Source organism: Schistocerca nitens, chromosome 10 (genome assembly GCF_023898315.1).
Source record: "Schistocerca nitens isolate TAMUIC-IGC-003100 chromosome 10, iqSchNite1.1, whole genome shotgun sequence".
Taxonomy (NCBI): Eukaryota; Metazoa; Arthropoda; class Insecta; order Orthoptera; family Acrididae; genus Schistocerca; species Schistocerca nitens.
Window position 1 is genome coordinate 148,381,367 of NC_064623.1, and position 15,516 is coordinate 148,396,882.

Below are 15,516 nucleotides of genomic sequence, written 5' to 3' on the forward strand. Positions count from 1 at the left end.
GAAGGATCCACCTGCCCCCTTTTGCCAACTCCGGTCGAACTCGGGCCACACGAGCTCCGAGACGTGTCAGAACTTCAACATAAAAATTTCCGTTCACTCTCTGGCCGGGAGGGACAAATTCCTTGTGAACAATGCGCCTAGAATGAAAGAAAACAATCAACATTGTCTTCAAATTGGACCTTGATTTTTGCGACTTTTTTGTTCTCGGTTCTCCTGCTAGTTTCCATTCCTTGCTTTGAGATTTGAGCTCCAAATCGAATTCGTAAAACCAGGACTCGTCTCCAGTGATGACTCGGTTGAGAAAACCCCTCGTTCCTCTGCTTCCAACCAATCCTCACAGCACTCAACCCTCTTTGCTTTCTGTTCTGGCATCAAGAGCTTCGGTACTATTTTCACACACAATTTCTTCAATTCAAGTTTTTGTGTCAGGATTTCGTGAACGATTGTTTTGGGGATTGACAGCTCGTCAGCAATCATTCTGACTGTCAATCTATGGTCTTTAAGAACACAAGCCCGAATCATTCAACATTTGCATCGGAACTCTATGTCAACGGGCGTCCTGGGCGATGGTCATCGTTCACTTCTTCTCGGCCATCCCGGAACCTTTTTAACCACTTGTTCACGGTTGGTTCCTTCAGAGAATTGTCTACGTAAACCTGTTTCAAACACTGAAAAATCTCACGGCCATTCTTGCCTAGCTTTGCAAGAAGATGTTGACGCGCTGTTACTCAATCAGAGAGAGCTCCATGCCGATGGCAGGAAAAAGGGTAACTGTCAACAAGCTGCCGCACACTCCCACCTTCACGCAGAGTGCTCTGACTCGAACTGAGCATTGATGGGATTGATTACAGCAGTAGTCCCACCTGGCAGTGACTGCAACTTGTAACATAAAGACATTATTCAACTTTTATACGTATTTTCTGGACAAACCTCGTATTATTCAACACTGCTGCAGTCACATTTTTTAGTGTTTTAATTTTTTAGCTTTATGTCTATGTTATGCTTTTCCTTTTTAACAATGGTCTGGATGAGGTTAGAATACTGATGGTAATGGAGTTTCAACTACAGAGTACAGCTTTTCTTCACAACCACGTAAAGGTCTCTTCTTGAACTACATTCTTTAACCACATGAATGATCCATTTCTTATTCTCGTTTATGTAACTTCTCTCAAACAACTATGATTGCATCACTGTTCATGATTCTGGGCCATCAGACTTTTATTCTGTGATCTATATTTAACTATTACGCATATTTTACTGTGTACATTTGCCCATTACAATCAGATGAACTGTGGATGTGATGATTCTAAAAACATATCCCACATGGCTGTTTTTCTGTGATTTACCTAAATCACTCAACCCAATGTGGGTATGTTTCCTTCTCCATTACTGAAACATTCCAAGTATGTGCTCCATTTCTAATTACCCCAATGTAGACTGGACATTAAATACTCACCCACCCTCCTCCTATGGCTGTTGCATTAATTCCTTCAATTCCTGTTGGTAATTTTACATGGCAAATAATCCAGAGCTAGTATTAATGCTTGATCACAGCTATCTGACAGGAAGTCATCATTTAATTTTCCATGAACAATGATGCTCTAACTATATTTGCATAACCTTATAAAAGCAGTCAGTAGCTGCTTTATGGACCTTCAGATATGTACTGTCGGTGGCATGTGATCTGTCAGTAGCAATCTCGTGTGCTTCCTGATCCAGTATTGATGCATGGCATTAAGAGATATTCAAATAATATTTCACAATCCAAACATAATATTTCACAATCCAAACATAATATTTCACAATCTTAAGTGGAACATACACCATTTTATGTATATATAGACAATATTTACCTCTTTTTCTGCCCCCGTTTTTTTACTAATATACCATATAACTATATTAACTTTATCCACAAGGATGAATCTATTCAGTATTTATGTGTCTCTGATATGCACTAAAGATTTATATTTATTATTATTATTATTATTATTATTTCCCACAGCAAACTACATAGAGATCACATTTCTGAACTTGTCAGGTCATTTCATGGGAATCTTTGTAACATATTATATTTTAAAACATACTGTGATATGAAAAGACAGGTTTGCAAAGTAAATTGCTTTGGAGGGAGAAACATTTTAACTTAGCATCTTTGTCACATTCTGGATTATTTAACTGCAGCATGAATGAAACAAAAATAAGTGATAAGCGATGTTATTAAATGATATTAATACACAACAATGAATCACATAAAAATTTTTCACTGGTAAGTGCAACGCTGAGACACTTATCTAATGAGTAGCATGGGCAGGCAGTAAATTTTATCTTTATCTGGCCTTAAACTCTGCAGTAGGGATAGATGTCACTGATGACTGAATGACTGAAATTTGCTGGCAAACCTCAGTCCTCCATGAAGTTACAGTGATCGTTTCTAATATTGAGTGTGAGTAGGTCGGGGCCCACATTTTGTTTAAATGTTGGCAATTGTTACCCAAACATTCTATTACTGAGATAATTTATTTCTTGCGAACCGTAGACGGTAAACACAAGGGTGCTACAGCAATCACAACAAACATAAATAGTAACCATTCAACTTCTGAAAGGCACGTTCCCAAAACCAACAACTCGTCGGAAAGTGACACCTGTCACCCAAGTGCTTGGGTTAGGGTTTAACATGCCCAAGTTGGGGAAATGCGGCGAAGTTCCTTAAGATTAATACCCCATTTTCATCGAAACATTTTTAAATAACAGAATCGTCCAATATTGAAATTAACACTACATTCCACTTCGCAACTTTGTCATTCTTAGTTAGTTATAACAACGCTAACCAGACTACCAAAACGTTTCGATATTTCTTAAAACTAATTTGGTTTCGGATTCTCAACTAAATACATTCAACCAGCGTACACTTGCCGTCTGTTATCTTATGACGCAGTACAACTGCAAACTATCTAGAAATACTTTGTGCCACCTTGCAAAAGGTTTCACTATGTCGCAAAAGGAAGTTCGTGCTATCACATACGTCATATTTTCCGCAGAAATGATTCGAAAAAGTTGAATATCAAACACAGTTGCCGACCAAAGCGCTAATCAGTGTTGCCACCTCTGTTACACGTCTTTCGGCAAAGATGATTAAGCCGAAAAGCGCATGACTTTTGACAGTTCGTGGGATAGAGGTCATAAAAAAGGGAGGTGGCGCTTTAGACTTACGCTGTCATCCTGATTACATGGGGCTCCCAAAACCGGATTTCGTAAACCGATTTCCCAATTCCGTCTATGGGTGGTCGTCTTGTTTTGCAAGAGCCAGAGTGGGCGGGGCTTGCCGGCGTCTGACCAAAACATTAGCAGACTACCGTTTGCGATTGTTTCTTGTCCATTATGTTTGTCGTGTGCACACAACAGTTGATTTAAATACTAAAAATTACTGTCCGTACATGAATAACATAGTGTAAGGAAGGCAATTTCGAACGTTTTTTCTGTTCTCGGACGTGTATTTGATCCAGTAATACGACACATGTGGCTTTGTTGATGTAACTTGATTAACCAAGAATTATGTAATGTGAAAATGGTGGCTTTGTAATGCGTATTATTTCACTTTTACTATGTTTGTATCAATAGCAAATGACGCTCGAACTCCTAAAACGGAGTGATAACCTTGCAGTTTAGTATCTTTAATCTACAAACCAACCAACTCTGGAAGCAATGCTTGTTTGTGTACTACTACTGCATCTTGTTCGTCACATTTTCAGCTTTCAACTCAGGCACACATTTTTAATGTTTACATTTGCAAAAAAAAGAAACATAACTACGTGTTCTTTGTTAGCCCATAAACTTGTGCAGTGAGGAAAGAATCAGGGCTTGCAGTCTATCGGAAATACGGAAGCGTCCGATCCCGCCCGTCTGCTTTGACCCATGACGTCACAAATATGGCGGAAAGGACCAAAAACGACAATTCCAATATGGCGGACATAAACACATTGCATACATATCATAAAGACGAAAATACATAGAAAAACAACACACACACAGGTTTCACAAAAAGCCTAATGACTCTAACGGGACAAGCGTGGGAAATTGGGGGTTTTTGGGTGGGGAGAAACTAAATATAAACAAATTTAGCCACCCACCGCCATACAAAACCACGTAAGACGACGAAAAAAATCGACATCACAAAACTCACCAAATACCACAAAACACGTTCTTATCTGGAATCGGACACTTCCCTTGACCTATATAGATCTACAGTAGCACCCGATCCCATACATTGGGATCGAACACTTCCCTTGACCTATATAGCTCAACAGCATCTCCCGATCCCATCCGCCAATACAAAAATCAAAATACACCGCAAAACATAGCGAACAAACACTTCCCTTAACCTACATATATCTACAGCAGCTCCCGATCCCATAAATTGGGATCGAATACTTCCCTTGACCTATATAGCTCAACAGCATCTCCCGATCCCATCCCCCAATACACAAATCAAAATACACCGCAAAACATTGCGAACAAACACTTCCCTTAAGCTACATATATCTACAGCAGCTCCCGATCCCATAAATTGGGATCGAACACTTCCCTTGACCTATATAGCTCAACAGCAACTCCCGATCCCATAACTTATGATCGACCACTACCGTTGACCTATGTAACTCATAAACATCTCCCAATACAAATACCAATACCAACCTTCACAGCCACAAATTTCATTGAAACACTTCCCTATGCCCCAATACACAACACATACGCCAAAAAACAAAAAAAAAGGGAACTTACCAAAAGAAAGTTCCAGCCCCACAAACTAGATTGGCCACCACAATCACACACAAATGCACACGCAAACACACACACACACACACACACACACACAAACCAACAAAAAAATACGGAACCCAAAGAAAAACCCAACCCACCCATACCTCAACCCCCTCCCCCCCCACCCTCACAACCCCAAAATAAATAACCCACAAACAAAAACCAAATACAAAATAAAAAACATCTCAATCACACACTACAACTCAACAAAAACTTCAACAAAATAGATCCTCCACAACTGAAACAAAAAACACACACATTCCCCCTCCCCCCCACCTTAACAAACACTATACAACAAAATAAACCACCCACCCCACCCTGAACCACAGACACCCACCCACCCAGCCCCCCCTAACTAACCACTTTCGGCCTATACATTTTACCCACAGCCCTTAAAAAAACACGACCAATAAAATAGCCCTCTGGGACACTCTTCCGCCAACAGTACTCATCTAAATGAGACTGAAGGTTGGAAGAGCGCCTCTTCCCCCTCCCGATAACTGACTTAACCGCCCCCACATCCCCTCTATTGTATTAGTACAAGCCCCTGTATCATAATTCTTAAACTCTAAACTATGGTTCACTACTAAATGATTAAATCCCCTCTCACCCAACCCCCTATAAGAAGAAAAAGCATCTGAAACTATTGTGGACCCCGGCTCTATATATTCCTCAATTAACCCCACTAATTCAGCCTTTGACCTCCCTTCCACAACCCTAAAAACACATTCGGAACCCCCATCCCCCGGAACAACAGCCCCCCACACCCAAAGACCAGCCACAGACTTCCCTCTCCCATACTTCCTTTTCCCAAGCTGTGACTCGTCCACCTCCACAACCACCCCATGCCCCCCCAACTTACCCCTGTACTTAATAAATTCCGAACACACTTCACGACAAAAGGAATACCAATCTAAAACAGTCCTCTCACTCACACCAGTCTCATGCGCACAAAAACTCTGTGGGGACCTATAACAAAAATAATAAGTAACAAGCACAATCTCACGCATGCCCAATCTAGACTTCTCGAACCAGGTACCGCGCCGTATAGAACGCCATATGTCATCTTTGCGACAGCGCCACATGTAACCGTCCCTGGTCCGAGAGGCCGGAACTTTAACCAATTTCATTGGTTCGCGGCACACACCGCACTTCACGACTTCGGCAATTAAGCCAAATAGCTGAAGAAATTTGATCAGCTCTAAAGCAGTCTCCCCCATCATAGCCCTCAACCGAGCACTATTAATCCGGTCTTTCATATCCATTCCTGAACAAAAAACCACAACCGAACACACTTAATAACAAACTCACCCGACGTACAGCAATCATCATTACATTAACCATCACACAAAACCGTTAACTCACTGATACAAATTCCGCTTCAAAAAGACGCACGCAGCACTCACCACTACGCAACAGCAAACTGAGCCCAACACACCAAACAAACGAAAACCATGAACATACCACCAGAGGGCACAACAAACAACAACACGACATCTACAAACACGCCACACTCACAAACCAAACTCCGCGCCGTAATGACGTCACACACCACAACACCCTTACGTCACGGGTCAAAGCCGACGCGTGAGATCGGATGTTTCTGTTGACCCAGTCTATCTTCTGTGTGGCAACTAGATGAAGAATTTACGAACTTCAGTGCAACAGGTGAAGAATAGGTCCGCAACTTGCCTTGTAATCGAAATAAATAATTGTTGCTCAGTCATGAGTTGCATTAGAATAACCTATTTTATATATCTTGATGGTGACTAGTTTTGTGTACATTATTTCAAAGTGAATGATTACTGAAATGTCAAAGAAACAATTGCATAGATATGTACCTTCCTGCATAATATTGTTCTTGTTTTATTAGATTGTCAGTGCATTAGTCTCACTGTAGTTTAGATGTCTTCTCACTTTGAAATCTTACATATGGTGCATGATTCAGTGTGTGGCCAAGTATAGCATTTTACATGGTAAAAAAGGACATTTTTTAAACATCGTCCAGAATTGTGGAATGCTATAAATGCATGTAAGGGAATGATCTAAATCGCTTAAGACCCGGTCAAATGGATATTTTGCTATAACATGTTTCTAAGTAGGCCTAAGTTTTTTTAGTAATGATAGTCTAACCTGTGTAAGATGTAGGCCTACCTTTCCAACAGTAGCGTATTTGCCTTCCCCCCTCCCCCACCCCAGTAACTCTCACTAGTAACATTGTGAGTTTTTCAAGAATACCCAAATCTAGTTCAATTGGAATGTATGCCTACTTTGATCGTCTGCTTGATTTTACTTTTGAGTTTCATTCTGAGTTTTTCAAAGTATATAAGGCTAAACAATGCTATGTGATATACAAATAGTTAGTGAGTTTCATGTTCAAAGTATCAGTTGCATGATAAACCGTAATGATGTGTACTGAGTCTTGTATATTGACGTCACCCTTTTGTAAATATGCCTCCGTGCTCATCATTTATTATTTTTTTTCATAACTAAAGACAGGCATACATAAGTCAGTAATTCCTGCCCGTCACCATTTACCCATTACAGTAATAGATAATCTGCAGAATAGGAGGAATTGTCAAAGAGAAACATTTTCTGTTTATTTTCACTTTTTGCTGTGCTGTCTGTCAGTTTTCCAGTTTTAATCTACAGTTCATAACCAATAATTTGTCGTCCAAATCCACATCTACCCCTGGAAATATCTCGCAATTCAAAATTTGGTTCTTATGTCTTTGTCTTACCACTATATAATCAATCTGAAGCCTTCCGGTGTCTCCAGGCCTCTTGTATGTATACAACCTTCTTTTATGATTCTTAAAGAAATTTAGCAATGATTTAATTGTGCACTGTGCAAAACTCTCCCAGGTGGCTTCCTCTTTCATTACTTTCCTCCAGTCCATATTCACCTACTGGTTTTCCTTCTGTTCCTTTTCCTACTAGGCCTATCTAATTTCAGTCTCTCATCACTATCAAATTTTTGTCTCACCTAACTATCAGAATAATTTCTTTTAATTTGCCATACACTTCTTCAATCTTTTCATCATCTGCGGAACTAGTTGGCATATAAAGTTGTACAACTGTGGTGGGTGTTGGCTTCATGTGGATCTTGGCTGCATTATTGCATTCACTATGTTCTTCATAGTAGCTTACCCGCATTCCTGTTTTGTTACTCATTGTTAATTGCATTGCCCCTATTTAATTTTGTACTTATAAACGTGTATTCACATGACCGCAAGTCCTATTCCTCCCGCCACCAAACTTCACTAATTCACACTATATCTAACTTCAACCAATCCATTTCCTTATTTAATTTTTCTATCCTACCTGCCTGATAAAGGGGTGTAACATTCCGCATTCTGTTCCACAGAACGCCGATTTTGTTTTTCCTGATGAAGGCATCCACCTGACTAGTCTCCGCCTGGAGATCCGAATGGGGGGATCATTTCACAGCTGGAATATTTTACCCAAATGGATGCAGTCATCATTTAAGCAAACAGTAGAGGTCCATGCCTTTGGGAAAAATTAGCCACATCAGTCAATCATCAAGACTCTTGCCCCTGCAACTACAGGCGGTTGTACCTATGGTACAGCTATCTGTATTGCTGAGGCATGAAAGCCACCCCACTGACGGGAAGGTCCATGGTTCACTATGGAGATAGAAGAGAATGCCTTTCCTTAATTTGTAGGTTTACTGAAAGCCATGGGGTAGACTTGGCCATAGAGTATATAGAGAGGCCACCAGCACTGAAAGGTACCTAAATGCCTCCTCCCACCATCACCTTATGCAGAAGAAATCTAACCTGCCCACTTTAACCAAGAGAGCCCACAGGATAAACAATGAAGAACATTTGAAGGCTGAACCCCAAACCCTCAGGTAGATTTTTTGGATAGGTTGAGACTGCTCAATAAAACTATGGTGGCAAAGTATGAAGGCAATAATGAAGTCCAGAAGGAAGCACGAAACATCGCACTACCACCACATGTTCAGGGGGTCACTGAACATGTGGCCGAAATTTTCTCCTGAGCAGGTATCTAGCCGGTTTTTCGAAGCAGCAACAGAACAGATGATGTTCTTGGCTCAACAAAAGGTTCAGTTGACAAGCTACAATGCACACCAGGTGTGAGTGCAAACTCATGTATGTAGGTGAGATGGGGCAACCCATTAGCTATGGATATCTGAACATGAAAGATATACCCGACTATGACAACACAAGAAGTCAGCAGTGGCAGATTACCAGGTTGAGTGTGGCAGACAGATAGAAGTTTGAGATGCCAGCGTATTGATGAAACTGCCTCTTACCTCCAGGAGGAAGATTAGAGGGGTGACAGGAACAGCCAGGTGACCCCCCAACATGAACAATTCTGACTTCCAGTGTCTTGCCTACAAGCAGTAACAGCACTGTGGAACAGCAGTTTACGTGAAACAGCACACACAGGTGTGCAGGAGACCACAGCGGCGCATGTACACGAGAGTACTGGTACGCCTCAGCTGGCACTAGGCAGCAAGTAAGCAGCTCTACGTCATAATTGCTTTACTGCTTGCCACTGGTAGAAATACGTGAATGGAAAATGGGCAGCAAACATCAGTTAAGAATGTCCATATCCACAAATGAAAAGAAATAATGAAAACACCAATGAAGGATGGACAATGCGGTGATAAACACAAGAATTTCACTGACTCTGACAATGGCCATCTACATTCACACACACACACACACAATGTAATACATACAAAAGAAAATATCACTAAATATACCTGGAGACTCAGATGAGGGGAACGGAAAGAGGGAGTGGGGGTGGGGGAGATAGATAGATAGATAGATAGATATTCCAGGCCCTTCTGATGTCAACAGACAATGCCGATCCTTTTTCCCCCAAAACAGATGAAAACTTTCTTCTCCAAAGGATAAGCCTATACTAACAGTACATGCAGATCTTCCAGTATACTCACTATTGATTTATCTGGTTTGGTTTCTTTCCAGAAATGGCAATTTGTATCAGATCCTTACAATAAGTTTGTTTTTTGAACAAATATGTGCCTGTAAGATTACAGAAAGTAGGGGAGAAAACTTTGTCATCCCAATGCTAAATATACACAGTGCTCTTCACAGTTTTTCCAATTACTACCTTGATGGCAATATTCACACTTCACAAAAAAATGTTAAATTCACCAAGTGTTCATCCAAGAACATCATTCCACTGTCAATTCTGAGATCTATTGCATTTTTAGCAGCCAGTTTCTTGTGTAATACCAAGGCCATGGCCTTAAATGTAAAATAATAATAATAATAATACTAGAATACATCTCTTAACAGAATCCTTGTGCCTTGAGGCATGTTGACAAAGCTCTTTTGTTTTGTTTATAAGTTTTTAAACTTGTTTGAAATGTTGCTCACTTTCAGAGTACGCGAAGTTTCCACACTGAGAACAAACCACAATACTTGACAAGTACTCCTAGTCCCTATGATTTTTTTAACCAGTGCAGGGAACTAAGTGCAATAAAATGTTGTATGACAATGTTTATGAAAATTCTGTGCACTTGTGGTGCTGACAACATATGTTTGAAGGAAACAAAAACTGTAGTTGTTTTGGGAAATCATGGTTGCCACCTGTTAGTAGCTTCTGTTCATTAATTCAGCTAAGATATATTGTTCAGGCAGAATGATGAGAATTACTGAATGTCCATTATTATGTGAAAATATTTTACACTTTCACTAGTGGCCATTTTGGAAACTGTCACAGGGAAATGACTGCATTAAAAATACTTAATTGGTATTTCTCCTGAACTGTAATATGTAAGCACTGACCAAAAATTGCAGTCCACCAATAAAATTTAACACCATAAGTAACACATCACTAGAAAGCCAAATATCAACTATTTCGGTCTGTCTATTATCTTTCACAACACAGTGTCCTCAAAAATGTACCGAAGATCGTAACAACTATGATCAGTTGATGCTGCAGAGGTGCTGCCTGCAGTGATCACTGCATCTTACAAGTTAGATCTCTAACCCTAGGTGACAGAAGGTAACAAATGGGCACAGGAAACACAAAGGGAATTGTACAGTTTATATGACACACAAACAATGCATTGACCTAATACCTCCAGTCCCTGTTGTGCTGAAAACCTTCAGTGTAAAACTAATTTGGAGAAAAAACCACTATGTTCAGTCCGTATAACATATAGTCATACTAACAACTGATATCACTTGTAACACATGAAGAGGAGTCAATAGGCAGGGTAGAATGATCCATATTTGTAAGGCTACACATAAAGGGAAACTTGCAGAAGCTTGTTACTGAGCTAATCAAATAATTAATCTACTAATCTAAACTCATTTCTTCTGGACAGCTCCTTCTATCCTACGGTAAAATTTTCTTTTAAGAACTGGCAGATGGTAGACTATTAAAAGAACTTAGTTGTTAAGTAGTTACATGAATATGGCTAGAAAATGTTTATTACTGTTAACACTAATCATGTATAAGTTACATATCCTGTGTACTGACAGATTCTACACCATTTTGACTAAAGGGATCATTCAAATTATCTATGGAATATGTAACTAACTACAGCCACATAATAAAACAAAATTAGAATGTCTTCATTTGGACTTGCTCATGAAACTTTTACAAAGTCATTGCTTTCAGAGAAACTGGGGTGGTTCTCTACTGAACAATTCATTCACTTTTAATACACTGGTTTCAGAACAGTTATCTTTCAGTGCAATCTGACAAACAGGCCTGAACCAGACTGTGTGTCATTTTCAAAAGCTGCTTTCTAAGCAGATATTTAGAAAATTTACTAAGGCTAATTTGTAGAAAGCAGGTATGGGTAAGCCAAGAAGGATGTCAAGAATGGCATCCAGGAGTGGTACAAGCATTTCAGTGCATACACTACAGATGGTCTACAATCAGAGCATCTTGACTGTATTTTCTTGACACGCTAACAGTTGCAGTAGCACACTTACTTTAATTTCATAAATAGTGACCCCTCATATCCCTAAGAAAGTAACGTAACAGCAGCCATAATGTTACTGAACGCCAACCTTTGGCAACGGTAAACGTCCATCACTGTACAAAAATGCCTTGACGAAAAAGTAAACAAATCACTCCCGACACCATCCTGCTGGAAGTTACAGGCATGGAGATCGTGATTTCTTTGTCACACAAAATTACTGATTCGTAAGGGAAAGAAATGATCTGCACCTGAACTATTTTGTCTCTTCCACAACACCACTCACCACAGCAAAGTTATCTTAACAGTCATAGGTACAACATAAAACAGAATGTCAGAAATAAAAAAAAGTGATAGTGATGAATGAAAATGGTTACATATATAAATGTAGAAACCGTGCAATTGCAGCACTAGTACCCTCACCTCCTGTCACCTCTGCCTCAATGCTCCTGGCAAACATTGATGGGATTAACCAATTGTTGCCCCAATGCCGCTGCCAAACATTGAAGGAATCTACCAATTGCAAGGGTGTATTTCCTTATATTCTTCAGGTTTCCCTACCTCCCCATTGCACAACTTTGCTTTTGTGAGTGATGAGACCTCACTGGCGTCTTCTACCACACTTTTCCTTTACTTCCAAGAAGAAAACTCAAGAACTTAATGTTAGGAATAAATGCCTTTTGAATATAGCTTAAACAAAGATTTATTCGGTGCTCATAAACACGCTCGTACTTACATAAGGACAACTAACTTAAAATTCGAAAATTTTCACTACAGATCTGACTTAAATAACTTTTTCAATGGTGTTGCATTACATTAACTGAATCTACATAGTACATACGAAGTCCACCAACATTCATGGTATTTCTGTCTACAAATAATTATGCCACAATAAATGTTAGGAAACTTAAATTTTCATGACACTGTGAATATTAATCCAATCGGTAAATAAAAAACAGGAAACCAGCCATCAGCATTGATTTCACTGTCGAACATAACAATTATAGATGGGTCCACTCCGGTTACTATACCCAGTCAACTAGGGTTGGAGGGATTTGATATCATTTCTTCAATAATTATACTGTGTAAGTATCTAACCTTCCATGGGCTGCGGGGTTAATACTTTTTGAGATACTCCTCCTGAGGGGCTGACAGCAACCAAGATGGTCATATACTGTCAGCTGCTGTGTTTACACCAGCTGTCGAAGACTTCGCATGCCAGCTGCGAGAGGCACTGGATTTTGTTTCATTCTCTGTGTACCGTATGACAATTTCTGAATGTTTTACATAACAATAACTTCTTGGCGGTTATAGACAGTCCTTGTCAACTATTCTCTAGTGCTAACTGGCCTGAGGTCTTATCAATTATTCTGCATTTATTTTCTTAATAAATGTTTATTTGTTCCTGGCACACCGGAGGTCGAATCTCGTACAATTGGCGATCTGTCTCGGTCTTCACAATTATAGTAGTTCGGATGGCCAACACAGATTTTATTGACAAATGCCTGTTGACCTGACTTATAAGTAACTTTCGGTTTGGCTGCCACTTGGATGACAGTTTTTGTAAGTGACCATATACATAACAGCAAACATTAACTTCTGATACTGAATAAATAACATTTTCCATTTCTTAAATATTTACATACTACTGCTTATTTGAGAATGATCCATTTGCTACTGGTCACCCTGCAGCAGATGAATTTTAGTATTTGTCCAGCAAAATAACCGACACTGTCAGAAACAAAGAGAGTATAAAACACAAACTAGTAACAGCATGAAAAACTTTTCTGAGAAATGTATTAATATTTTGAAGAAAAACCAAGCTTGACTACAATTAACAGCTTCAAGGGGATGTAGGGCACACAAGTTATACAGTTATGAAGAGAAAAGCAGAGGACAGACTAGGTTGGAGAGCTGTGTAAAACCAGACAACGGTAACTGAAGTAAGAAGGCAAAATATACTTGTCACAGAAAGTCTGAACTGGCAATGGAGGCTGGAAAGAGATTGGAAATTTTTATCTCAATGGGTGATATTCTGGAAACCTGAAGAAACACTGATTGCAGTTCATCATGATAAGGAGGGCAAAACTATTAGAGATGGAGAAATACATCACCTACAGCCATTTAAAAAATAAATAAATAAAATAAAAACCGAGGCACTCTTGTAGGAATCTTTTCCAGAAACTACAGGATTTTACAATTTAGGAAAAATCACAGTTTATATGGCAAGACGGGACTCTGAAGACAGTTAATCCTTTGAGGTCCTTCACTCACAGCCTAAGAGTGCAAACCCTTTCCCTCTACCAAATCATACCACAAACACATGCCTGTACATCCTTGGCAACTGTTGTTACGTTTCTGTACTCAGGGTCTTTGGAACACCAGCGCAGCTTCCAGCAGTGTGCCAGTCCCACAGCTCCCCAGCTCCAGGTGCCGAGTGTGCGCAGACGCTGGAAATGGTGTCACTCGTAGTCACCCTCTTCGTAACTATCATCTGTGACGTAGTCACCCTCTTCGTAACTATCATCTGTGATGAGCGCCCCGAGGGTGCCCTTCACCCTCAGGTCTGGCATCTGGGCACTAATTCTGTCCAGCACGTCTTGGTCTCCATCACAGTAGTCTATCTCCAGCTCTCTGTACAAGACAAGAGACACGATAATTATCAAGAACTGTCACAGTTAGTTTTTATTCTGTATAATATAAATACACTCAGCTGAAGCTTCCACTGGTTAAAGGAGACAAGTCAGATTACGGCTTCTACAAAAATTTTATCCGTGCTGTGTACAATGTGAGGCAGGTGAGCACTTATTATTGAGGAACATGTTGTGCTGTATCAAATGTGAAAGCTATCAAAGAAGTCTTCTTGAGGCTATAAACAAAATACTGGACTTGTTAAAACACATTTATTAAAACCATCTGAAACAGCACCTAACTTCTATACATAATCACCATCTCTTAATGAACTGACGGATTTTGTCTGCATGAAATTGAGCTAGTTAAAATATGACAATCGACCTGTTACAGCTTCTTCAAGTTATTCATTCTAGCCGAGTCTCTTTTCTAAGTTCGAGAAGAGGTAGAAATCAGTCACAGCTAAGTCTGACTGTAGGGAGCATGTTCCAAAGTGTCCTGTTTGAACTGATGCAACAATTCTCACATTTGTCAGGCAGAATACAGTGAAGAACTGTTATCCTAAACTGAGACACCAGTACTTGAGAGACCACTGCACTTATTTTGAATGGTTAATCTAACATCTCCTAATGACTCACAGCAGACATTAGAATTAAGAGTCCTTATACTTTTTATAAAATTCATGAACAAGATTCCTCTGATTACACAAAAGACAGTATCCATAACCTCTCCAACTGACAGTTTAGTGAGCTTTTTTTGCTGTGCCCCTAGGTGATATGATCACACATGACTGTCTGCCATTTTGTCACCATGTTGGCAACGACTACTCGTCTCTCACCACTGGTCACTGCTTTCTTTTGTAAGACTTCTCCTTTTGAATTTTAATGATAAAGAGAGTCCAGAGAAGCTGTCATCTGTTGACTGCTGTTGTTCTTAGACAGAATTTTCGACTTTAATGACCACAGAACTTCTGGTAACCTACTTGCATCTCCTGTAAAACACTTCTGCAAAAACTGTGAAAGTTGCCTAGCAGTCCACATATTGGGAAATCCGAATCCACGTGTTTTTTTTTTTTCTTTTTTTTCCTCTCCATGAAAGTTGCTACTCACCAC

At 39.8% G+C, this 15,516-nt stretch overlaps 2 protein-coding genes across 2 annotated transcripts in view; both read right to left on the bottom strand.

The window, feature by feature from the left end:
• Positions 1-3,044, bottom strand: part of LOC126210093 (uncharacterized) — a 69,259-nt gene extending 66,215 nt beyond the window's left edge. Inside the window, exon 1 of the mRNA XM_049939225.1 lies at positions 3,023-3,044. The gene's annotated coding sequence lies outside the window, so the exon portion shown is untranslated. The remainder of the gene's footprint in view (positions 1-3,022) is intronic.
• An 11,119-nt stretch (positions 3,045-14,163) lies between these two features.
• LOC126210092 (F-box/LRR-repeat protein 17-like) overlaps positions 14,164-15,516 on the bottom strand; it is a 208,066-nt gene continuing 206,713 nt past the window's right edge. Inside the window, exon 8 of the mRNA XM_049939224.1 lies at positions 14,164-14,407. Coding sequence (XP_049795181.1) covers positions 14,236-14,407 — 172 coding nt within the window. The 3' untranslated portion in view covers positions 14,164-14,235. The remainder of the gene's footprint in view (positions 14,408-15,516) is intronic.